General features: G+C 40.6%; 1 protein-coding gene across 2 annotated transcripts in view; it reads left to right on the top strand.

Annotated features, from left to right (window-relative positions):
* The window catches only part of rph3aa (rabphilin 3A homolog (mouse), a), a 37,385-nt gene extending 14,047 nt beyond the window's left edge, over nt 1-23,338 (top strand). For both annotated transcript variants that reach the window (XM_061733348.1, XM_061733349.1), the window contains exons 4-16: nt 1,246-1,329; nt 2,650-2,809; nt 5,562-5,747; nt 7,066-7,263; nt 10,192-10,271; nt 11,838-11,912; nt 13,534-13,643; nt 13,725-13,851; nt 14,872-14,925; nt 16,681-16,832; nt 16,979-17,060; nt 17,155-17,251; nt 21,498-23,338. In XM_061733348.1, the coding sequence (XP_061589332.1) occupies nt 1,246-1,329; nt 2,650-2,809; nt 5,562-5,747; nt 7,066-7,263; nt 10,192-10,271; nt 11,838-11,912; nt 13,534-13,643; nt 13,725-13,851; nt 14,872-14,925; nt 16,681-16,832; nt 16,979-17,060; nt 17,155-17,251; nt 21,498-21,631 (1,539 nt within the window). In that variant the 3' untranslated portion in view covers nt 21,632-23,338. The remainder of the gene's footprint in view (nt 1-1,245; nt 1,330-2,649; nt 2,810-5,561; nt 5,748-7,065; nt 7,264-10,191; nt 10,272-11,837; nt 11,913-13,533; nt 13,644-13,724; nt 13,852-14,871; nt 14,926-16,680; nt 16,833-16,978; nt 17,061-17,154; nt 17,252-21,497) is intronic.

The raw sequence follows: 23,338 nt of genomic DNA, 5'->3' as shown, positions 1-23,338 counted from the left end.
GTTTGATGCCTCTTGTGCCTCTCTTGTATCCCCTAATCCCAAGTACGTCATGGACATCCGATGGGTGTCTTGCTCGTTGTTGCGAAGTCTTTTCAGATCTCGCCAGAATAAAGGCTGATTTATGGTTCTGAGTTAGATCGACGCAGAGCCTGCGGCGTAACCTACGCCATAGGTTCTGCGTTGGCGTAATGCAGAACCATAAATCCGCCTTTATTCTGGCAAGATCTGAAAAGACTTCGCAACAACGGGCATTATGTACATTCACTGAGTGCATATTATGATTGTTAAATATATATTTCTCGCTAGAAATGTAATCAAAACGCATTTTTATGCAGAAACTATCTCAAAATATTGATTTTATTCACTAAAAAATAAGAAATGTCCGCCATGTTTTTTTGTTTGATTCAGTCTGCAAATGATGACGTAAAGCATTCTGGAAAATTTTCTCAGGCCCTCGGTCCCGAAGTCAGCATCTGAAATCCCTAGCTGTGAAGTGCTAGATTCATACACACTACCCCTCGATATGCACACTAGCCCTAGATGCAAAGAGTAATTGGGACACCACTACCCTCACAGGAACGCGCAAAATTTAGGGAAAAGTAGGGCTAGGGGGTGTATTGGGAGTGGCCCTAAATACGTTTTTGCCCCACTGTATGTATTCTATGTGCGTACATACAGTACGTACATAGAATACATTCTAGAATCCAGAGAGAGATGTGTGTTCTACCTTTATTCAGTCTATTTGTTTTTATATACTGTTATCTCTGTTTTCTTCCTTCCTTAATTTACTGTTCCTCCTATGTTTGATTAGCTGAAGATCATTCGGAGTGCCTCCGTCCCCATATTGGGAACCGTAGTGACCAGGATTTCACCTTGAGGTTGCACCCTGAGAAAATATAATGACGGCAGAGAGACATTCACTAGCTGCGCTTTCAGATTATTTTGAAAACACCCTTTGCTTTCAAACTGCTTTTTATAATATTTTCTACAGCTCTGCAGACTCCAGAGAGGTTTCTCTGGCGCTAACCGTCCAGTGGGCCGTGCGCTAACACACTCCAACACACACTGTGTATTTCCAGGTCTCGTGCGTGACACGCAGTTCCTTGCTGCTCTTAGAAACTCAGGAAGGGTTAATGCCATCTGAACTGTGAAAACCATGTATGTGCTCTTTCCACCTGTCATCAACAACTAAAAATGCTGAGACTGTGTGTGTGTTACCGTGTGTGTGTCTATGCCTTCTTGCAGCACATGTGTAGCAAATGTGGGGTTTGGAGCAACGACCGGACAAGTCCCACGTGGATGTGCCAGATCTGCCACGAACACCAAGAGGTGAGTGAAGAGAACTGAGCAGCCATTTAAGGAATCATATCATACCCCTCCACCAGAAGCTCAGCTTTTCTCTTGATATGAACCATTTTCTAGCATTTATACTAATCTTTTAGGACAAAATTGCATTTCACTGCTCATTGGCCTAGAAAATGTATTTCTATTGATGCCCCTCAAATAACAAATATGAGGCATAAGCAAAGATTTATTTCAGCACATATTTGATTAAGATAAAATAACAGGAATATGAAGAGAGACAAGTTTAATAATACATTCTGCTTTCTGGTTTTCTTTTGAATGCCGTTCTGATGACGGTTCTGTGTTTATGGAGGTTCTGAGCCTCCTTAAATTAATGCTCCTTCCTGTCAGTCACAATGAACAACCCTGCAATGCTCCACAAACAAAGTACAAAATAATTTTTCTTGCAGTGAAATATATCAATCACTGTCAGTTAACAAGTGACATTTCTCTGCACACAATTAGATACGACCACGCGGAAAAATAATACAACCTTTTTAATCCTTGTTTTTCTTGTGTGTGTAAATACAGAATACAAATCATCTGCTTGTGGGGGGGCTTGGGATTATGCAGATGCAACCTCAGGTTGACAGCAGCATATAGTGTTTTTGGTCATAGCGTTATTCGTTTAGCAAAATACAAACCAAAATAAACTAAAATGATGTGGTCAATAAGAGACCAGATGACTCTGTTGCTGTTGCACCTTCCGACGCAATAAAGTTTAAACAGGTTCCCCGTCTGACTATCAGTGTGTCATGTGGTTGTGGAGGAGTTCTGGTCCATTCTCACTTTTACACAGCTTTCTTCAGCTGGAGTGCCACAGGAAGTGGAAAAGCTGCGTACCGGTCATGCAGGGGTTTTGCTCCGTATTCAGGTCTCACCAGGAGCTTTCTTAAAGCAGAGCGCTTTCAAGCACCCCCCACGAAGTTTACCTCGAGGTTTTATGATCAAGTGGGAATCATGCAGTAGTCTGCTAGTTTAGAGACGTTTAACTTGCTGTGCCCTCTTTTTTCTGAAATTGTACAGATTATAAGAACAAGTGGTGTCAAATAAAACAAGGTTTTAGACTTCTAAACTGAACTTCTGCTTGTAAGTGGTACATATCTCTTCTTAAAGGTTCGGAGTTGTTTACCCACAACCTCAGCAGGCGTCTGTAATCTCCCTGTACTTGTCAAAGCCAAGTCCACTTGTGTTTTATTTTTGAAAATTTAGTAGATTGTCATGTCTGTCATGATATGGGTTTTTTAGCTGTACTAGTAGAAAAGGGGTGAGACTGAGCAGCTGATTTATCATGTGATTCTCCAGGTACAGAAACGTTCGGGAGCTTGGTTCTTTAAGGGACGAGAGCAGCAGGCTCTGCCAACATCGCTGCCTCTGGCCAGACCTGGACAGCCCACCACGGAGAGCTCTGGTCCAGGAGAAGCAAGTGGTTCACAGGACCCAAGAACATACCATGAGGGATACGGTAACATAAAACATGTTATTTAAGGAATGATTATTCAACCAATAAACATAATTTAGCTCCTTTAGATGCATCATCCTTCTTAAGCGATGCTTAGATATATAAACATGGAAACAATACATCATTTGTACTATATCTATTTTATGGTTATTAAGTTATCAGAACACAACATACAGGTGGCACGTGAAAAAAGGAAACCAAAAGAACTGAAGTAATGCTGCAACACAAGGGGAAATGAGGTGATCATTAACTCTAATGACGAAGGCCACACCTTCAGCTGCAATCGGTAACGCAAAAGAAGAGCGTGATCGATAACTGGACCTCAGATTTAAGAGGAACAGTTTGGTTTCCATTCTGACTGGTGAACTGGTGGGCATGGGAGTTTGCCCAATCACTCCACCTCTGTTGTGGACTTGGAGAAGTTATTGGAGGTATTGGTGCTCCAGGAGGGTGGGTCACTGATTTTATTGCTATAGGGCATCAAGTCCTGATGCAAACAGAAGGACAGATTGGTTCTGGTTAGGCAGTAAGATCCGTTACAGGTGGGTGTTGGACTCTACTAGGTCTGCCATTTGGCACTGTTTCTGTTCATAACATTCATGGACAGAAATGTAGCCAAAAGATGGATAGGCAGGACAATTTCCAAAATCCAGCTTTGCCTTTTGCAATGTGGCCTCATTGACTTCATTGAGCTGTGATCTTCAGCCATTATCAGAGGGGTTTGCAGCTGAGAGTCAAGCACCAGGGACGAGGCCATGGGGCTCAGTTTGGAAAAGGAGGGATTTTCTTGGCCTGGTTGGGCGTCGGTGCTGTCTCAAGTGGAGAAGTTCAAGTATCTTAGGATCTTGATGACAATGGAGGAAAGAATAGAGCGGGAGATTGACGGGTGGACAGTTTTGGAGTAATCTGTACCGGTATGTTGTGGTGAAGAGAGAACTGAGTCAAAAGGCAAGACTTGTTTACCGGATGATCCATTATTCTACTCTCACCCGTGGTCTCCAACTATCAATTACAGACCATAAGCACCTGAAATGAGGGTGACTGGACTCTCCCTTATAGACTGTGAGGAGTTCAACCATTCAGGAGAGACTTAGGGCCTGATTTACTAAAGGTTTGCATGTGTAAAAACGTGTGCAAACTTGACAGCACCCGCAAACCAAAGTGCCAGCTGATCTACTAACAGCGTGCAAAGAGGACTGCGCCTCTCAAATGCGCAAAATAGCACACGCAATTCATTTAGTACTTTTGCCCTGATGAATAATCAATATGGGGCGTACCCACCAGAAATCGCTAAATACTGGGAGGGGAAGATGCAAATTGGTCCATTTACCACGCGCAATGAGATTTACCAAGCCTGAAAGTTATTGCAGGGATTGTGATTGCGTCTGTATTTAATACGTTCGAAAGGAAGGTGCTAATCTCCACATGCAAAAGGAGAAATATTTTATTTGAATGTTAAATCGAGTATTATTCAGCAAAAGGTTGCCACAGGAGGCACATTCATTTTTTTATTTGTGATAATAAATAAATCACGTGTTATCATGGAGAAAAAAGTGTTTCTTATTGTGCGCCTATACTTGTTCTGCAGTCATACCCCGGTGTTGTGTCGTATTCAGCACCCCTGCCGTGAAAAGCACCCCCTCGTCTGACAAAAATGATATTCTCATTCCGTGTCACGTTCTGTTTAGCATCCAGTTTTGTGTTAATGATTCATGTTTAAATGCGCTCATGGATTCCACAATAGTCATACTTTCCCACAATCACAGTCACAGATAACAAAAATCGGTTAATTGGTTATTGATGTCATTAATTAATAGCCTGCTTACTGTGTTGTTTTCCATAATATTTGTAAATATATATAATATAAACTCCTAAGTATGTGTTTGTGTGAGTGTGTATATATAAATATATTGAAGTGTCAGTGTGTTGTTTTTTTTCTTGGTCTACTTATCATTGAATATACGAGGGGGTGCTTTTCACGGCAGGGGTGCTGAATACGGCACAACAATTTGCCTCGTCCACTAATATCTCTAACTCCAACTCGTCAAATTTCATTTTGCGCTTGCGACTATATCCTGCTTTCCATCCAGACTCTCCATGGCGCAAAGTTTGCGCCGCAAACCGTAAGACACGCAACACCTCATTTAAATACTGCAGTTTGCACCTGTTATCAATTGCGCACGCAATCTTAGTTGATCCCCCGCAAAACACACAACAACAGCACGCGCAAACTTTTTCAGTGCACACGCAATTTAGTACACTTTATTTAGGATCTTAGTAAATCGGGCCCTTAGAGTAGAGTTGCTGTCCTTCCTCCAAAACTGTTCCTTCTCCAGTCATAGGGGTTCGGGCATCTCGCTAGGATGCCTCTCTAGGGAGGTGTTCCCGTGGGAACAGCTGAAAGAGGTGGCCCTCTGAGACAGAGGTCTTGCTTTTTCTCTGAATGCTGCAGCCCTCCGCAACTCAAACCTGAATCAGTAGAAGTTAATGGATTGATTGATGGATAAAAACATATTTAGGTTCATACCTAAATATAAACTATTCGAGCAAAAAAGTGGAACTTCATCAACCCTAAATCAGAAGAAATGTGGGATTGTATGGAAAGAATGTGTTTCAAATAGTGGCATCACGGTATTCACTGCGATGCCAAAGCCCAGGGGCAGTTATTAGTCCATCCATGAAAGAAGCAGCTCTGGTATGGTGGCAGTTGTATTGATTATTACTGCTCAGCGATAATCTTATTTTGTCTCTCCAGAGCTCAGGGCACAGCCCCAGCAGAAGCAATCCTGTGGACCAGAACAATGGGAGCAGACAGCAATAAAAACAGCTGACAGCTGTAATGAGGCTCACTCTAGTCAGGCAGCTGTAATGAAGGCGGAGAGACACGTGTTCGCTTCCGAACCACCTCAGGGAAGCACACCACAGACGGGCACCACCGAAGGTAAAGTCACCCTGCTCCTTCTGAGAATAAGACATCACTACTAAATCTTTTTTTTTTTAATATTACTTGTTAATCTGAACAGTAGCGCAGAGAAGCACAGGAGGTCACATCCACAACGGGCCAGCAACTTCCTCTGGGTGTGGTTGCGGTCCAAAATGCGATCCCTCTTATCAACATGAAATTAAATACTAAACAGCAATAAACTACTGAATATGAAATAAATGTACATAATCTTCTCCCTTACAGGTGATAAGACAGGCTACTGCCAACATAAGCAATGCACAGTTTTAGCTTAGCACAGGCCTCCACATTGGAGAGTAAGAAAATCACATGAGTAACTCACATTTATCAAACAAATTACAATAACTTTTTGCTTACAAGAAGCCATCTTTACATATAAGCTCTCAAATCAACAATATTTTACATATCTACTTACAGACATATCAACTTCAAGGCTTATATCAGGAGAAAACGTCTTGACATGTACACTGTTTGGTGTCCACTGCACTAATGAGCACATGGTGTGTAACTAATTGAACACTACTGACAGAAGTGAGTGGAAAAGTACTGGCAGAAATAAAATAATACTAGCATTGCCAACTAGGGGTCAATAATATTTAAACAACTGAACAGGTGACAAGACAGGGGGGCTTTCCTTTCACTGCCGTCCTACCTGCCTCTTGCTGGTGCTCCAGCCAGGCAACTGGAGTCTGGTGGGGCCTCCTGCTCGCTTCCCTGACGCCCCGGTCTGACCTCACCCCTCATTGCAATATATAAATTACCAATTCTAATTCTAATAATTATTCTTGGCATTATCATGATATATTGTTTCATAGTGTATTATTATATTAAGTTATGAAATCTCATGGGATGCTAAACTATAGTATTATTATATTGTTATATATTATAGTATGGTGATATAATTTTGTTATATTTTATAATATCATAAAAATGATTATGTTATATTAGGATATTACTATATTATTATGCTATATTTATATTATATCGTGCTACACCACTCTATGTGATAATTATTTATTTGTTTACTTATTTATTCTCAAATTAATATTCTTAATTTATTTATCTACTTTCATCATATTATTTACACGCACACACACACACACACACACACACACACACACACACACACACACACACACACACCTAGATACATATCATTGTAGCTGATGTCGTCTTTTGTCGCCGTTTGTACTGTATGTTAATAAAAAGAAATAAAAAAAGACCAAATCACCGGGGTTCCTTTCAAAACAGATACTTCTGACAGGACCAGCTGCTAACTGTGTCTTAACATCACCAGGTCCTGGGGAAGTGGAGGAGAAACATTCAGAGAGGGTGGAGATGGTGTCCCGTCCAGCTGTTGATATAAAAAGACAACCTGTCTCATCTCGTATTCCTGCAGCCGGTATTACTCCACCTGCCAACAACCCCACACCTCCGAGACCCCCGCCTGATCCCACAGAGGATGAGGGGGATGACTATGACTCGGACGATGCCAGTAAGACTGATTAGCGTAAATGTTTTCACCACCTCCAACATCATCTGCAATAAGGGTCCAGGAATCTTCCAAGATGGAAACTTTACAAAGGAGTCAAGGGCTATGCAGAAAATAGTTGGAATGATGGCAAATAATGAAAATAAACTGGTTGATAAAAGTTGATAAAACTGCAGGTTAGCCTAAAACCGGGAAAAGGTAGTCAGTAAAGTTGCACTTCCTCAACTGACCACTAGGGATGGTCTCCAACAGTGAGTCAGTCGACGTCCATGTTAAAATGTACAACTTTACAGCAGAAATAAAACTCATTTACAGGCTGGTTCACAAATAAAAAAACAGCTTCAATGTCCATATCTGGACTTTACATCCATAACAAACTGAATGAGGATGAGGTCTCATGTACCCCATCAGGTATTTTTTTTAGAAACCTTTATTTGCCCCACAATGGGTAAGTTGCATTCTCTGCTTTTAACCCATCTCTAGTTAGACGAGGAACAGGGGGGTGCCATTTTTACAGCGCCCAGGGAGCAGTTAGGGTTAAGGGCCCAAATTGGATAACCTCAGTTGTAATCCAGGGACTTGAACGTGGGTCCTCCAGATCCAAGCCCACCTCTGCAACCACTAGGCAACAAAGGTATGTATTAGGGGTGTGATCTTTTGATTGGTGGGTGGTTCTATTGAGTGCTGTGCACTGTGTAGACATTGATCTCTCGCATTTTTGAAGGTTTGTGGATTTGTTGTGAATCCAGCAACAGCAGAATAGTTCATGAACTTCCATCTGCTTCCAGCCTTTAAAGTTGCGTTGTTCCACCGCTGATACCATAAACCACAAATGTTTTTGTGAGGTGGAAGTGTTTGCGGATGGATAGGTGTTCCTGATCTCAAGCAGTTTCTCAAAATTTGACACTGAAGTTCAGTTTCTCCCAGAAGGGTCCTTTTCCTTTTCTTTTTTTTTTTTTTGCTGCTCCATTTCTTCCCAAGAAACTGCTCCACACAAATCACAAACTTCACAAATTCTCTCCTGCTGTCAAAATAACCATGGCAACGCTGTAAATGCAACCATCATGAAACCACGCTATTTGAGTCTGAGGATCCAGTCAGGAAGGCTGTAATGATATTATTTGGGTAAACACAGTATATCTACAGTATTAAAGTTTAGCAGTTAGGTGATGTGCTTATACAGTAGCTAACCCATAAGTGAAACATGTTAAACATTAGCGAGCTGGCATAATTTCACTGACAGTTTAAGAGGATACAGTTTATAGTATATAGAATATAGTTAACTTATTACTGTGATAGTTTCTTCTCACGTCTGCTGACCAATTTGCAGTTATCGTAAAAGATTGTAGGTTATATTGAAAGATCCTAAGTGTTCGTTTGTCTGGTGCACCAAAAGAAAACCAGTGAAATAGAATCAAAGTTAATACAAGCTTTTATTACTGTATATCATGCACAATGTTTTCCGGCCGAAGGTACACTTCTCTCAAACCACATAGGCAGGAGAGGAATGCACACGGTGGTCATTGATTCAGTCGTATTTATACTGAAAAAGGAAGTGTTTGGTACGTCAAAGGTGTGAATGTTGAACACCATCTGTGGAGTCATCGGCGGAGAAAAGACGCCCAAACATCTCACACCCCCAGCCCCACATCTCCTTTGATTGCCTTCCACCTGAGGTGTCAACCCAGCAAAGATTCAAGATCCACAACCAAAACTTTAAGAAAAACAGGATGGGACCCATCAGTTTTAAAACATCTTTTTCTCCTTATTGTTTTCACCCAAAGAAGAGAACTCAGCCAAACAGTCTTAACAGTCTAGTCATAAAAAACAGGAGGTAACATGCCCCGAGAGCAACCACCAGCACAGAATTCCTCTAGAAAAAGCCTTCAAACTCTTAAACAATTTCATGAAATCCTAACAATATTTAGTTTAAGCTTTCTGATGGAGGGTGCTCATCTATATATATCGTGTTTATTTAAAACACTTTAGAAGGAAAACTGGATAAACCCTTCAGTGAAGTCACATGTACATTTCTAAAGGTTTTGAAGTCTGATTTTTGTAGCTGGTATACTACTACAAACTACAACTCCAATTTCAGCTCCTGCATCTGATTAATTTAGCTTATGCTCATGCTAACCTATGCTACCAGCGGACATAACCTTACATTCATTCTCATTGAATCCGTCCAGCCACCTTTGTTTCAGATGTCACTAATGAGAAGTCATATCTGAAACAAAGACTGACGGCCCCCAGAGGTCTGGGAATTAGCTTAGCCACAGCGGGCTGCAGCTGTAGCCGGATGGCCAGAGCTCTGGCCAGTATTGACAGATTTTATCACCTTCATTATTCCAGACCAATCCTGACCAGTTAAGTTTGGTATTGATTAAGTTAACACCACAACTGCCATCTAGAGTTTTAAATAAGTATGATTACATATAAGATCTTAATTTAGTAGCTGAAGTGATGACAACTAGCCATTTGACACCATAAACAAAAAAAAAATGAAACTGAAAAACTGCCCTCAAACATTAAACCGTCAAAACCGTACAAAAAATGATTTGTAGAGAAGCCACAAGGATGTTTATTTCTGCTGTAAGGTTGAGCATTTAAAAAAGCAGGGACTTTGAGTTCACATGCAAGTCGCTTATTACCCAATTATTGTTTTTTTACAATCACCTTCATTTAAATTCCCCCCAAATTCCACTTTATTCTCATATTTTTCAATTAATCATCATAAAAAGTTTCCAAATTGGAATATTTGTAAAATGAGACAATTCAGTTTTCAATGCAAAGTTTTGGGAATTTTGCTGGATAGTCTCTGCCTCCTGGGAGCCTGGCTGGCGGAGGTGTAACCGATCACATGCTTGTTATGGGGGCTGCTCTTGCCTCTCCTTTTCCAGATGTTGATTGTGTGTCTTTCTGCTCCTGCAGCCACTCTGGGATCTCTGGAGTTCAGTCTGCTCTATGAACAGGAGATCCACGCCCTGCACTGCTGCATCATTAAAGCGAAGGTAAACCGACGCTCACATGCATGAGGACACAAGGCATGTTGGGATATGATGAAATGTGTAGCAAGACAGGGGGAATGGGACATGACAAGACTGATTAATGCAAGACGAGATGAGAAAAAACAAAAAAGATTGAAGACAAGATCCATCCACCTGTTCATCCATCCACCCATCCATCCATGAGATACAGTCTTTCCTGCTCTGTTTTCACCACAACAGACTGGTACAGATGTTGCTTCTTCAGCTGCGAACCACTCCAGCTGAGAGCTGAAGATCTTGGCTTGGTGATGCCATGAGGCATCACCTAGTCAACCGCAAATAGCAAGTCCTGAGAATGCCGTTAGCCGAAACTAGTGCAGGCAAAACAGCCGGAAGTCGAAGGATGGACCTTGGATGCCAAAACAGGCCAAAGCCAAAAGGAAAGGATATATCAAGGAGCGACACGAGAAAAAGAAATGACGGTGAAAGGACAAAAACAAAGGATTAAAGATATAGCTCCAGGGCATAAAACATAAGATGACCCAAGAAACAGAAGAAAAAAAAAATGTTAAAATTATATTAAGATAAGGAAGATTAGATTAAGCAAGACAGAAAAGGAAAAACAGTAAAGGACAGAATAATCAAAGATGGTAAGAAGCAAATTAACAATGAAAGACAAAACAGGACAAATCAGACAACTGAAAGATGTCAGAGGATGAGGATTGGTGAGAGGGAAAGATTATATGATCCAGAACAAGAGAGGGGTGCAAAACGGACCAAAACTGGGGAAGAAATGACAGGATTAAAGAATGATACAGGACAGTAGACGAGAAGGCAGCCCAGATAAAAGATGATTTGACCCACACTTTACCCACATCTGTTTACTTTGATGGACAAGACAGGTCAGGTGGCTGCCTGATCGTGACCACGGATCCACCTGATGTGGACCAGTTCTTCACTTTCTTTGGTCTTTTGGGCCACACCTGGCCCTCACAATGCTCACTCCATCCCACGTCAGGCCGAGCATCTTAAATTTGGGTCACATCAGCTTCACACAGCAGGCTGGAACCTAAATTTGACCTGGGTTCATAAACTTAAGATCATTAACTTGTCATGACTGAGCTGTAAGTGCTGACAGAAGCTCAGATTAGGCCCAAATATGTCTGCGATGTGACGAGAGAAGAACTAGTCGAGACAAAAAGGATTAACAAATCAAGAAAATGAAACTGATACAAGTCAGATGGCATAAAACCAAACAGGTCAAGGAGATAAAATGGTCAAGAAGAAGAAAAACAAAACAGAAATAGGAAAACATAGTAACATGAGATGGAATGGAGGTGGACAAGCTGAGACAAGATAAAGGTCGAACAAAACAAAAAATGCGTAAATATGGAAAATTATAGGTTATAAGATAAAAAAAACACCATAAGAGACAACCTTAACAAGTCAAGGACACGTGGGACAAAATAGGCCAAGGCAAGTAAAACGGGATGAGACTGGGCTAGCTGGGACAGATGAGCTGTCAACGGGGACTCAAACACACACAGTCCCTGCTGAATCTGAGCGTTGTTTGTCCCCCGTCCCTCTCAGGGATTGAAGCCGATGGACTCGAATGGACTTGCAGACCCGTACGTTAAGCTGCACCTGCTACCTGGAGCCAGTAAGGTATTTATCCACTTATTAAGCTATTCGTAAAATCGTCAGGTGCAAGATTTGAAATTATACATTTTATCTACAATCAGCTAACAGTAATGGCTTCAAATGTTCCCATAAAAAACAAAAAAAAAAAAACCACAAACTTTTCTTGGTCTTGAGGGTTCTTAATCCATTGTATAAGAAGATCTGGACAAGCCCTCTGTAAGCATCTTTGAAGACTCCTTTTGAAGTGTTGTGTAGCACATATAATCAGGTTACCATCAAGTGTGGGCTAGTGCAAGGCTCGACTCAAGGAGCTGATTGAAAGAAAATGAAACACTGAGACCGGGGGCACGGTGGGGCAGCTGGTAGTGCAGCCGTCTCATAGCAAGAAGGTCCTGGGTTCAATTCCCGCCGCCTTTCTGTGTGGAGTTTGCATGTTCTCCCCGTGTTCCCTTGGGTAGCTAATGTGAGCTACCCTCAAAAACTCAAAACATGCAACAGTCCTGGGCTATACATAAACCCCTGTGGCCATCGTTCCACGCGCTACGTCTGGCTGGAGAAGCCTGTCTGGTGAAAAGAAGCGGCCTGCTCACTCAGGATAAGAAGGAGACTTGAGGTCAGTGCAGGGCCTCCCGGGGTTGGTAGAGGGAGAACACTGCCCAGGACTGACTTAGGTAGGAGCACTGGGTGATAAAATGTGGGAAGAACAAAAAACAAAAAACAAAAAAAACACTGAAACCAAGGTTTGAATTTAACTGCAGTATATTGTTAAAATGATTAAACATTACAAAAACGACACAACATATAACAGAAGAAAAAACAAAGACAAAGGCATTTCAAACAGATTAGTAATTTCTACTTATTTAGAATATTTAGAGTTGTCAAATAAGTAGTGCACTTTTACTTCAGTTCTCAACCACTGTCAAAGTCAGTCAAGCCAAGTCAGGAAAGTCCAAGGCAGGCTTGAGGCCTGCTAATTGAGCTCTTGAACAACGGCTCAAATCCTTTCTGCAGGTATTCAAGGTTCAGGGTTGGCTCGCCGTCCAGTTAAATCAGTTCAACGAAATTCAAAGCTTCCAATAAAGCCTGACCTGTTAAATAAAACAGGCAGAAGGCAGATGTAAGATTCAGCAGCTCGGCTGTGGGAACTAGTGGAAATAGCTGAATTAGCAAAGAAACTCCAAATGAAATGCTGAAGTGGATCTCAGCTCACCTGGTCCAGGTGGTTTGCAGATTTCCTTCAAGGCTTGAGAGGAAAAGTTTGGTGATGGTGGCAGCAACAGTGTCTGAGTAAATGAGTGTGTCTGAGCTGAGCAGGTGCTGCTGATTTATTGAGAGTGGAGGATGGTTCAGTGTGGAGCTGCATCCATTGGCCCAGGGTCCAAAGGGCGTTCCCAGTGGGAATGTCCAGTCAAAGGGTAGTGGGCGTGTCCACAGGTAACAAGATTCACTCAGCTCTTTTCACCAGGGTTACAGTTGTCCAAAATGTTTTGTTTGCACCAGACTGTAAATATGTTTATTTCTGCAGTAAAGTTGGACATTTGAACTTGGAGGTCAGTGGAGATGGACTCACTGTGTGCGTGTTAGCGCTGAGTTAACTCTCAGCTTCTGCTCCTCTCTGAGAATCTCATGTTCGTTTTGTCGTCAGTCCAACAAGCTTCGCACCAAGACGATCAAGAACACCCTGAATCCCGTGTGGAATGAGACTCTGGTCTATCACGGCATTACTGATGAAGAAATGTCACGCAAAACTCTCAGGTAACTTCACTCTTTCCTTCCCCTCGTGCAGCACAAGCTTCAAAAACGTAAGGGTCTTGTGCACGTGTCTTGTGTCCTCAGGCTTTCAGTGAGCGACGAAGACAAGTTTGGGCACAATGAATTCATCGGAGAGACACGAGTCGCCCTGAAGAAACTCAAGTTTACCCAGAAGAAGAACTTCAGCGTTTGCTTGGAGAGAGTGATCCCGGTAAGACTTCTGTGATTATGAAATGCGGCAGGTTTTGACCCAAAGATTCAGTTTACTCGGATTGTGGTCGATTAAAACTAGTTTTTAAAAATTTTTAGAGCAGCAAAGAAGGCTTTTCTAGCACTCTAACTCTTCATGGGAACTTAAGCACAAAAACGTATTACATTCGTACTCAGAAGTTCGAATTTCAGCATTCCAAGTCAGAGGGTTGAACTGGTACATCACCTACCCAGGAGTCAGCACTGTGAAACCAACCCTGTGGTAAGAAAGATAGCACTTCCTGTACTGATCACTAGGGTCTGGATCCGGACATGCAGTTCCTCTACTGACCACTAGGATCTGGATTATTTTTTGTTTACAGTCCTGTAGTCGGTCTTTTATTTGAACAAAAAGCGCTGCAATAGCAGGTCATTGGAAAAAAAAAAAAAATGCCTCCAACAGAAAACTGAGAAAATCCAAAGTGACGAGGCAAACAGATGGGAGTGAAACGAGATGATGATGATGATGATGATGATGATAATGATGATGATGATGATGATGATAATGATGATGATGATGATGAGGACGATGATGATGATGATGATGATGAGGATGAGGATGAGGACGATGATGATAATGAGGATGAGGATGATAATGATGATGATGACGATGATGATGAGGACGATGATGAGGACGATGATGATGATGAGGATGAGGATGAGGACGACGATGATGATGATGATGACGATGATGAGGACGATGATGATGATGATGATGATGATGATGATGACGATGAGGATGAGGATGATAATGATGATGATGATGATGAGGATGAGGATGATAATGATGATGATGATGATGATGATGATGATGATGAGGACGATGATGAGGATGATGATGATGATGATGAGGATGAGGATGATAATGATGATGATGAGGACGATGATGATGATGACGATGAGGATGAGGATGATAATGATGATGATGATGATGATGATGATGATGATTTGGGGGTTTTGACTCGTTTTCTTTCCTGCACAGGTAAAGAAAGCTGCCGGAGGATCAGTCCGTGGAATGGCGCTCTACGAGGATGATGTAAGTTGCAATCAACTCGTACCAGTGTGGAATAAATGTTTCCTGCTGTAAGAAATCAATGACAGTTATGTCAGCACCTCCTTTCAAACATGAGAGGGATAACATTTTTAAACATTTAAAAAACCACCAGGGATGAACTTTGTGATCAACATGATGAAAAATGATCATCTTTTTGACAATACCGTATAAACACACGTTATAAAAGAAGTGCTTCTTCCTAAGACTTCAGCTCAAGTTATAGCTCCAACTATTTAGTAAGGATGTCTGTGCTGTAGATTTAGGAACGTGCGATTGGATACTGCTCTTATGAAGCAGGCTGACAGGATGTAAGTGATCTCCATCACATTCCCTCATCGATATTTCTGTGATCAGATATTATCCAAGGAATGTTGCCTTGCAAATTGTTCCATCTCCTTTATATAGATATGCATTCAAATCTAAATTAGTATTTGAAAGACTGTATAATTAATTTCAATTTTTACTGCTATAATAACAGCAGCCACAACTTCCAAGTAGCTTATGTGTTGGTAGCCAAACAGGATTACTGAGGGATCATTTTGCTCTAAAACAGAAAAACAGAACTCTGTATTAATGCTGGGATATATAACAAAGATCCCACTGAGTTCAATTACTCAACATTTTATGAACTATATATAAAATCTAATTGATTAGTGACTCATCATTAATACAATACACAACTGGGAAAATGTGTTAGTAATGAAACTGGTCTGGACAAACGGAGTTGGTCATCCTGGAAACTATGTAAAATCATGTTTCTATGGTAACGTGTTAAACGTCAGTCAGACTGTTTAACCCTCAAGTTGGTGTCATGGTGTCCACCACACTAAACATGGACTAGAGACAGCAAAGGAGACAGTTGTCTGAGGAGATGAGAACATTTTAAACCAGCCTGTTAAAGGTGAAGACTAGAAGACTGTCTCCTGTGGATGTTCCCGTGACTACAGTTGGATATTTCATTCAGACGTTTAGGCCCCACAGAACTGTAGACAACCTCCCTGGATGTGGAAAGAAGAGGACAACTGAGCACAAGCTGAAGAGGCAGATAATATGAATGGAAACCAAAGAGGTTCATGGTGAACTCCAAATTCAAGGTCCATCCATCACTGTTGGAACCAAAGTGGACCACAAAGGAGGACTCCATTGTTGGAAGAACATCATTAAAAAAACAAGACTGGAATTTGTCTAAATACATATTATTACAAACCACAAGACAAAACTGGAGCTTTTTGACAAGTCACATCAGCTTTACAGTATGTTCACAGACACAGAAATGGAGCTGATGATCATCAGCATAAAAATGAGAAGCTGAATTAGGAATATTCTGTCTATCAATTATAGTGAATAATAAAGGGCCCAGCACTAAACCTTGAGGAACACACTTCTTGACTTGTGATATCCCAGGAAGAACCCTTCATCTGAACAGCTTGGGTTCTGCTTGTGAGATCATTTGCAAACCCACTGACTGCTTGTTGAAACAGGTGAAAGACAATTTGAATAAAATATTGTGGTAAACAGTATCAAATTATTTTTAAAGGTCAATAAAGAGTGACAGACGGCATTGACAAAGAGCTTCAGTTATATCATGAATGTGTGTGTGTGTGTGTGTGTGTGTGTGTGTGTGTGTGTGTGTGTGTGTGTGTGTGTGTGTGTGTGTGTGTGTGTGTGTGTGTGTGTGTGTGTGTGTGTGTGTGTGTGTGTGTGTGTGTGTGTGTGTTTGTGCGTGTGTGCGTGAAGGTAAAGGAAGGCGAGGACTCAGAGGAGAGGGGGCGTGTCCTGATATCACTGACGTACAACAGTCAGCAGAGTCGTCTGATAGTGGGCGTGGTCCGATGTGCTCACCTGGCGGCCATGGACTCCAACGGATACTCCGATCCCTTCGTGAAAATGTATGTACGCCTCATTCTTCTTGACCTCCCACAACAGATCAGGTCCTGTGAACACTTCCAGGATCAGCCTAGAAAATCTCCAACTTTTTCTTTATTACTGGATAATTTTATTAAATGATAGTTATGTGCATTCATTTATTCTGCAGATGTCTAAAGCCAGATATGGGAAAGAAAGCAAAAAACAAGACGCAGATTAAGAAGAAGACCCTGAACCCAGAGTTCAATGAGGTCAACACTTTCTAAAGCTTCTTTCGTAAGGATCGTTCTCTTGGATTTCACTCATGACTTTAGTAATGAACTCAGTTTTGTCACTGTGTTTCAGGAGTTCAGTTATGAAATAAAACATGCTGACCTGGCCAAGAAAACTCTTGATGTCTCGGTCTATGACTACGACATGGGAAAATCCAATGATTTCATTGGTAAGTGGATGGTGGATGATGCTGATGTTTGACTGAATTCCATGAGACGTATGATTTGCATGATGCTGACATGTTCAGTCCAAATGAATGGACTGTAACCTAGACCGGTGCATGACTTGAAGAGCCGGTGAGGATACTTTTAGAGATTTAAGAAGAGAAAAATCTTTTTTTTTGTCAATGAGTGTGAGTTGGAAACATGCTTCTTGGGTCAGTATGATAAATGCCGGGATGTAAACGCTGTTTCATCAATCAATCAATCAATCAATCAATCAATCAATCAATCAATCAATCAATCAATCAATCAATCAATCAATCAATCAATCAATCAATCAATCAATCAATCAATCAATCAATCAATCAATCAATCAATCAATCAATCCATCAATCAATCAATCAATCAATCAATCAATCAATCAATCAATCAACCAATAAAAACTGGGAGACCAATGCAAACTGACATACAATATAGTTAATTAAAATGAAATAATGATAAAAGTTCAAGAATTAAGGCAAAAAAAAATAAATCAGTCCACAACAATAAAATATAACAATAATAAAAACATTACAAGAAATAGATAAATAGATAAATAAAACAAATACCTCTAAAAAATGTTAAACAGAATAAAACTATAAAATGTGATGCTACATAAAGGCCAGACTAAAGAGATGAGTTTTTAGTCTATATTTAAAAATGTCCACATTTCCAAATTCTCTCAGATCCTCCGGCAGGCTGTTCCACAGTTTTGGAGCATAGTGGCTAAAAGCAGCATCACCAAATGTTGTAGTTCTACTCTGTGGAACAACTAAAAAGGATCTGAGGCACCTTCCTGGTTCATAGAATAAAAAAATCTCTGAAATATACTCCGGTGCAAACCCATTTAGCACTTTATAAACTAATAAAATAACATTAAAATCAACATGAAAACTAACAGGTAGCCAGTGTAAGGATTTTAAAATGGGCCTAATGTGTGCTCTCCTTCTGGTCTGAGTCAGAAGTCGTGCTGCAGCGTTTTGAACCAGTTGCAGCTGGTTTATGGTATTCTTGGGTAGACCAGTAAGAAGAGCATTACAGTAGTCTATCCTGCTGGTTATGAAGGCATTAGTGCATTAGTCTCTCCGTGTTGCTCAGAGAGAGAAACGGCCTCACGAAATATTTTTTAAATGATAGAATGCTGTTTTTGTGACACAGCGTACGTGTGATTTGAAATTAAAATCAGAGTCAAATATGACTCCTAGATTTCTTGCCCCTTTGCTCGGGTTTACTCCATATATATTTAGTTTAGAGGCCAGTTTCTCTCTCTGGGCTTTTGAACCGACGATCAGTACTTCAGTCTTGTCCTGGTTTAGCTGTAAAAAATTCTGTGACATCCAGGCCGTAATATCTAAAATACAGTTAAAAAGTGAGTCAATCAGCCTAGTGTCATCAGGAGACACGGCCACATAGAGCTGTGTGTCATCAGCATAACTATGGAAAGAGATGTTGTGTCTCCTGATGACACTGCCCAGGGGTAACATGTATAAATTAAAAAGTAATTGTCCTAAAATTGACCCTTGTGGTACTCCATAGGTAACTTCATAGTGAGAAGAAATTATTATCTATTGAAATGAGAAAATTTCTTCCACAAAGATATGAGGTGAACCCCTTTAAAACAGTTCCAGCCAGGCCAACACGCTTGCTTAATCTATCTAAAAGAATTTGATGATCAACAGTATCGAAGGCAGCACTCAGGTCAAGTAGTACCAGAACCGAGGGTTTATTCTTGTCAAGGTTTGTTCTGATATCATTTACTACTTTTAGCAGGGCTGTCTCTGTGCTGCGATTTGTCCTAAAACCAGATTGAAACATTTCTAATGTAGCGTTTAAATTCAAATAGGCACTTAACTGAATAAAAACTAATTTCTCTAAAATTTTAAAATCTTAAAAATGGAAGATTAGAAATTGGTCTATAACTGCTGGGTGATAAAATGTCCAGGTTCCCTTTCTTCCCAAGTGGTTTAACTAAAGCAGTTTTAAAATCAGTGGGGAAGACACCTAGCTGTAGGGAATAGTTTACAATGGCCAGTACATGTATGTCTTCAGATACTGAATTAAAAATAGTTTTAAAAATGGAGGTTGGGATTGGATCAAGGGAACACGTGGAGGATTTCAGTTCTGTTACTACTTTCCTCTGTGTGTCAGCATCAACCAAAACATTCATACCTCACGTCACATTCTATACAGGATATTGTTTAAAGTGCAGTGTGCTTGTTTTGCTGGCAGATACCAGACCTGATGTTTATTATTTTCTCCCTGAAGTAGCCAGCAACCTCTTCACATTTAGAATCTGGAAGCTTACAGCTATTATTTTTTGTTGGATTTAAAATATAATCTATTGTACTAAAAAGCAGTCTGGAGTTATGAATATTGGTATTAATGAAATTTGAAAAATAATCCTGGCGAGACTTTCGAATTTCTTTGTTGTAGTTTTTAGGTTTTTCAATAAGTATGTTATGATGAGTTACTAGTTTTGTTTTTCGCCATCTGCGCTCTGCAGCTCTACATTCTCTTTTTAACTTCATAGTATGATTATTTTTCCATGGAACAACACTTTTCGTAGTTATTTTCTTGATTTTAATAGGATCAACTGCATCAAGTACTGTTTTCATTTTATGATTAAAATTATGGACTAAAATTTCACAGGATGGTGGTAGAATTGTACTTTTGCAAGCTATAATATGTGATGAGAAAGTTGTGGCTACTTGAGGGGTAATGTATCGCTTTCTAACAGTGCATTCTGTGGTGTTTTGTACAGCATGATCAAGACTATTAAAAAATACACAGCTGTGGTCAGAAAGAGCCAGATCAGTAACAGATGATATGTTGATGCTCAAACCATATGATATGACTAAATCTAATGTGTGTCCGTATTTGTGAGTAAGTTAACATGCTGTTTAAAATCCATGCATTCCAATCATTCTAAGAACTCTTTGGCTCTGGTATCTGCCAGATCATCAATATGTATGTTATAATCTCCAATTAAAATACAAGAGTTGTAACTCGTGTGAATGACAGACAATAGTTCTGAAAATTCTGTTAAAAAAAAAAGGATAGATAACTTAGGAGCTCTGTATATGGTAACTGCAAGGAAGCGAGGCTGAGAGTTAAAAATAGTTGCATTATATTCAAATGTGTTAAAAGTGCCCAAATCCACATCCCTGCCCTTCAGTGCCTCTCTGTATATTGAGGCTGTGCCTTCACATTTTTTTCCTTCTCTGCATGAGAAGGAAAAGGTGTACCTGGGTGGACAGGCCTCTAGTAGTGTGGCAGGAGCATCTGCGCCCAGCCAAGTCTCAGTTAGAAAGAGGCAGTCAAGATTATTGTCACTGATGAGTTCATTTATGCAAAAAGATTTCATTCATGGTTTAATTGAGACATACATTTCAACATCCTGCATCATTTTTATGGAAGTCTGAGCACAAGCTGAAATTTATTTATATATTCCTTTTTTTATGGAGTTAAAACTTAAAAAGTCATCTGATCTTAGTGGGTATTAGTATTAATGAAATACAATGTCAGACCAACAAAGTATAACATATTTCACCATGAAATTATTGATTTAATTCAAATGATGAAAAGAAGTGGGAAATATTTAGTGCTCCCATCCTGATTCCATCATATTTAGGAGGATAAGATGCATCTCAGTGCTTCTAACCATCATACCTTTTTTGGAAGGGCTCCCAGGAGAACATTGAAGCAGGACTGAGGTTCACAAAACAGCATCTGAATCGACCAGCAGACTTCTGGAACAATGTCCTCTGGACAGATGGAGCTGTTTGGTCTTAATGTCCAGAACCATATTTGGAGAAACACTGGGCTAAGCTAAGCTCTAAGCACTAAGCTCTGAGTTTGAGGTCCTGGGTTCTGAGTTTGAGGTCCTAGGTTCTGAGTTTGAGGTCCTGGGTTCTGAGTTTGAGTTCCTGGCTTCTAATTCAATTCAATTTAATTCCATTTTATTTATATAGCATCTATTACAACAGAAGTTGTCTTTTACCGATCATTAGCTGGTCTTTAGTGAGCTAAAGCTGCTGCTCTTGACAGAACATCTAATCCAGCAGAGAAAAATGCATCAACTGCAACAGGTTCCCACTAGAGCGGTGCCATTCTGGCATTCTCTTAGCTTTATAAAACTCTACACAGTCTGTGTGATATTTTAAAACAAGAAAAGAAACCCTCAGTCATGATGCCTCCTCCCCTCTCTGCCTGCAGGCGGGTGTCGGTTGGGCATCCAGGCTAAAGGTGAGTGTTTGAAGCACTGGTACGAATGCCTCAAGAACAAAGACAAGAAGATTGAGCGCTGGCATGTCCTGTTAAACGACGACACCGTCCAGTTCGAGGACTGAAACGTCTTCAGTGTGATTTCTTTTTGTGATCGTGTCCCTCCTGAATGTTGTTCTCCAGTTGGTGCAGTTTTAATGACTCCTCCTTTTACTTCTGTTTAGTTTTTTGTCCCAAAGGACAACGCGAAAGCCAGGTTTCCTGCGACCGAGACGGATGTTGACCTCAGAGCTTTTCAAAGATATGATTGATGCCCGACAAGCTGAGAAGCTTATCACATCATTAACTCTACCATGTCATAAGTAAACATCTGAAATAAGTGATTATCTTATCTTGAAGAGAAGATAAAGTCTTTAATCTGACTGTCATTAAGTCGGCGTGTTGTGATTAGGAGTGCATCTCCGCTCGTGGGAATTCCCGACTTTTTTTCAGACCTTTTTTCCCCATCATGTCATTCTGGTGAACACGTCATCTGAGGGCAGAGAGGTCAGCATTCCTGTCGTGTGTCATCACTTCATATAAGATGATGTTATTTCTGTCTGTGCATGACCAAGAAAAAGAAAAAAGAAAGAAAGAAATGATGATTTTATCATGTTACTGTGGATAACCTTCGTTCTCTCTGCATTTGTTGACTACTGCTGGGTGTTTAATGCTGCGTACATATTAGTGCAGATATATCACCTCCTCATGTTCACGTATGAGCAGCAGAACGTCTGAGGCCCAAAATGCTTCTGCATGACATTTCAATATCAAATTACCATCAGATCACATCAGGCAATGCTGAAAGTGGCATCACAGAGAAATAGTGGATGCTGCACGTTGATGCCAGGTTAGACGTTCCTCTGTCTTGACTCTTGTCGATGCATGTCTGGACTCATGTTTATGCACTCACATTGGTTAATAAATAAAGACATGATGACGATGCTGGCGCTTCATTTCATCTGTCCTTGATATTATTTGTGTGACATGGCACAAACTTTGTCTGAATCAGGCGACTTTGAGCCCATCAGCTCAGGCCGACACGCAGCGGAGAATATGGTGAACTTTGCCTTCTCCTGATAATGTTTTCCCTCCAAGTGGGTGAAAGTTGAGAGGCAGGCTGCACCGTCTGACCTTGAGGCCGACCTGGTGTAAATGAAAAGATACGCCTGGCAGGAGGTGAACATTCAGAGCCCTCGGAGGAGATCGGAAAGCCGGTTTCATCACTTATCTGGAGAAGTAAACTTAAGAGTTTGCTGTAAAACTGCATTTTCAGCTCCAAAAAGCATGTGGTATGTCATCACCATGGAAACCTAACTTAGAGGAACATTCAAGAGTTAAATCAATGTCGGCTCTGTTTATGCTCCTTTGATGGTCAATATTTGTTTGTTGATGTCAGTCGTCACCGCCTCCTAGTAGACGTGTTACTTAGCAACCATACAAATACACGACAGGGAGGAACGTGAGGTACTGATGGGAACAACTTTTGAAACAGGCAGATGTAGGTGTATAAAATGAAGCATAAAGTACGGTTGAACCTTCATTTGGAACCAAAAGGATGTTAATCAAAGCGGTTTTGTGTGAGAACGGATTATAGTTATAATGTCAGCAACGTCAAAATAAAAGACTATTGTAAGCAACTGACAAGAGACTGTTTATTAGTCAACATTTGCATCTTCCTTCATCTTGGGTGATAAACTAAAGGTTGTGACAGAAAGAACGAGATTGCAAATACAAGCAGCTGAAAAGACTTTCCTGCGCAGGGTTTTTGTAGTCTCCATCAGAGATGGGGA

Source organism: Cololabis saira, chromosome 11 (assembly GCF_033807715.1).
Source record: "Cololabis saira isolate AMF1-May2022 chromosome 11, fColSai1.1, whole genome shotgun sequence".
Taxonomy (NCBI): Eukaryota; Metazoa; Chordata; class Actinopteri; order Beloniformes; family Belonidae; genus Cololabis; species Cololabis saira.
Note: the sequence above shows the minus strand (reverse complement) of the source record. Positions and strands in the feature narration are given on the sequence as shown.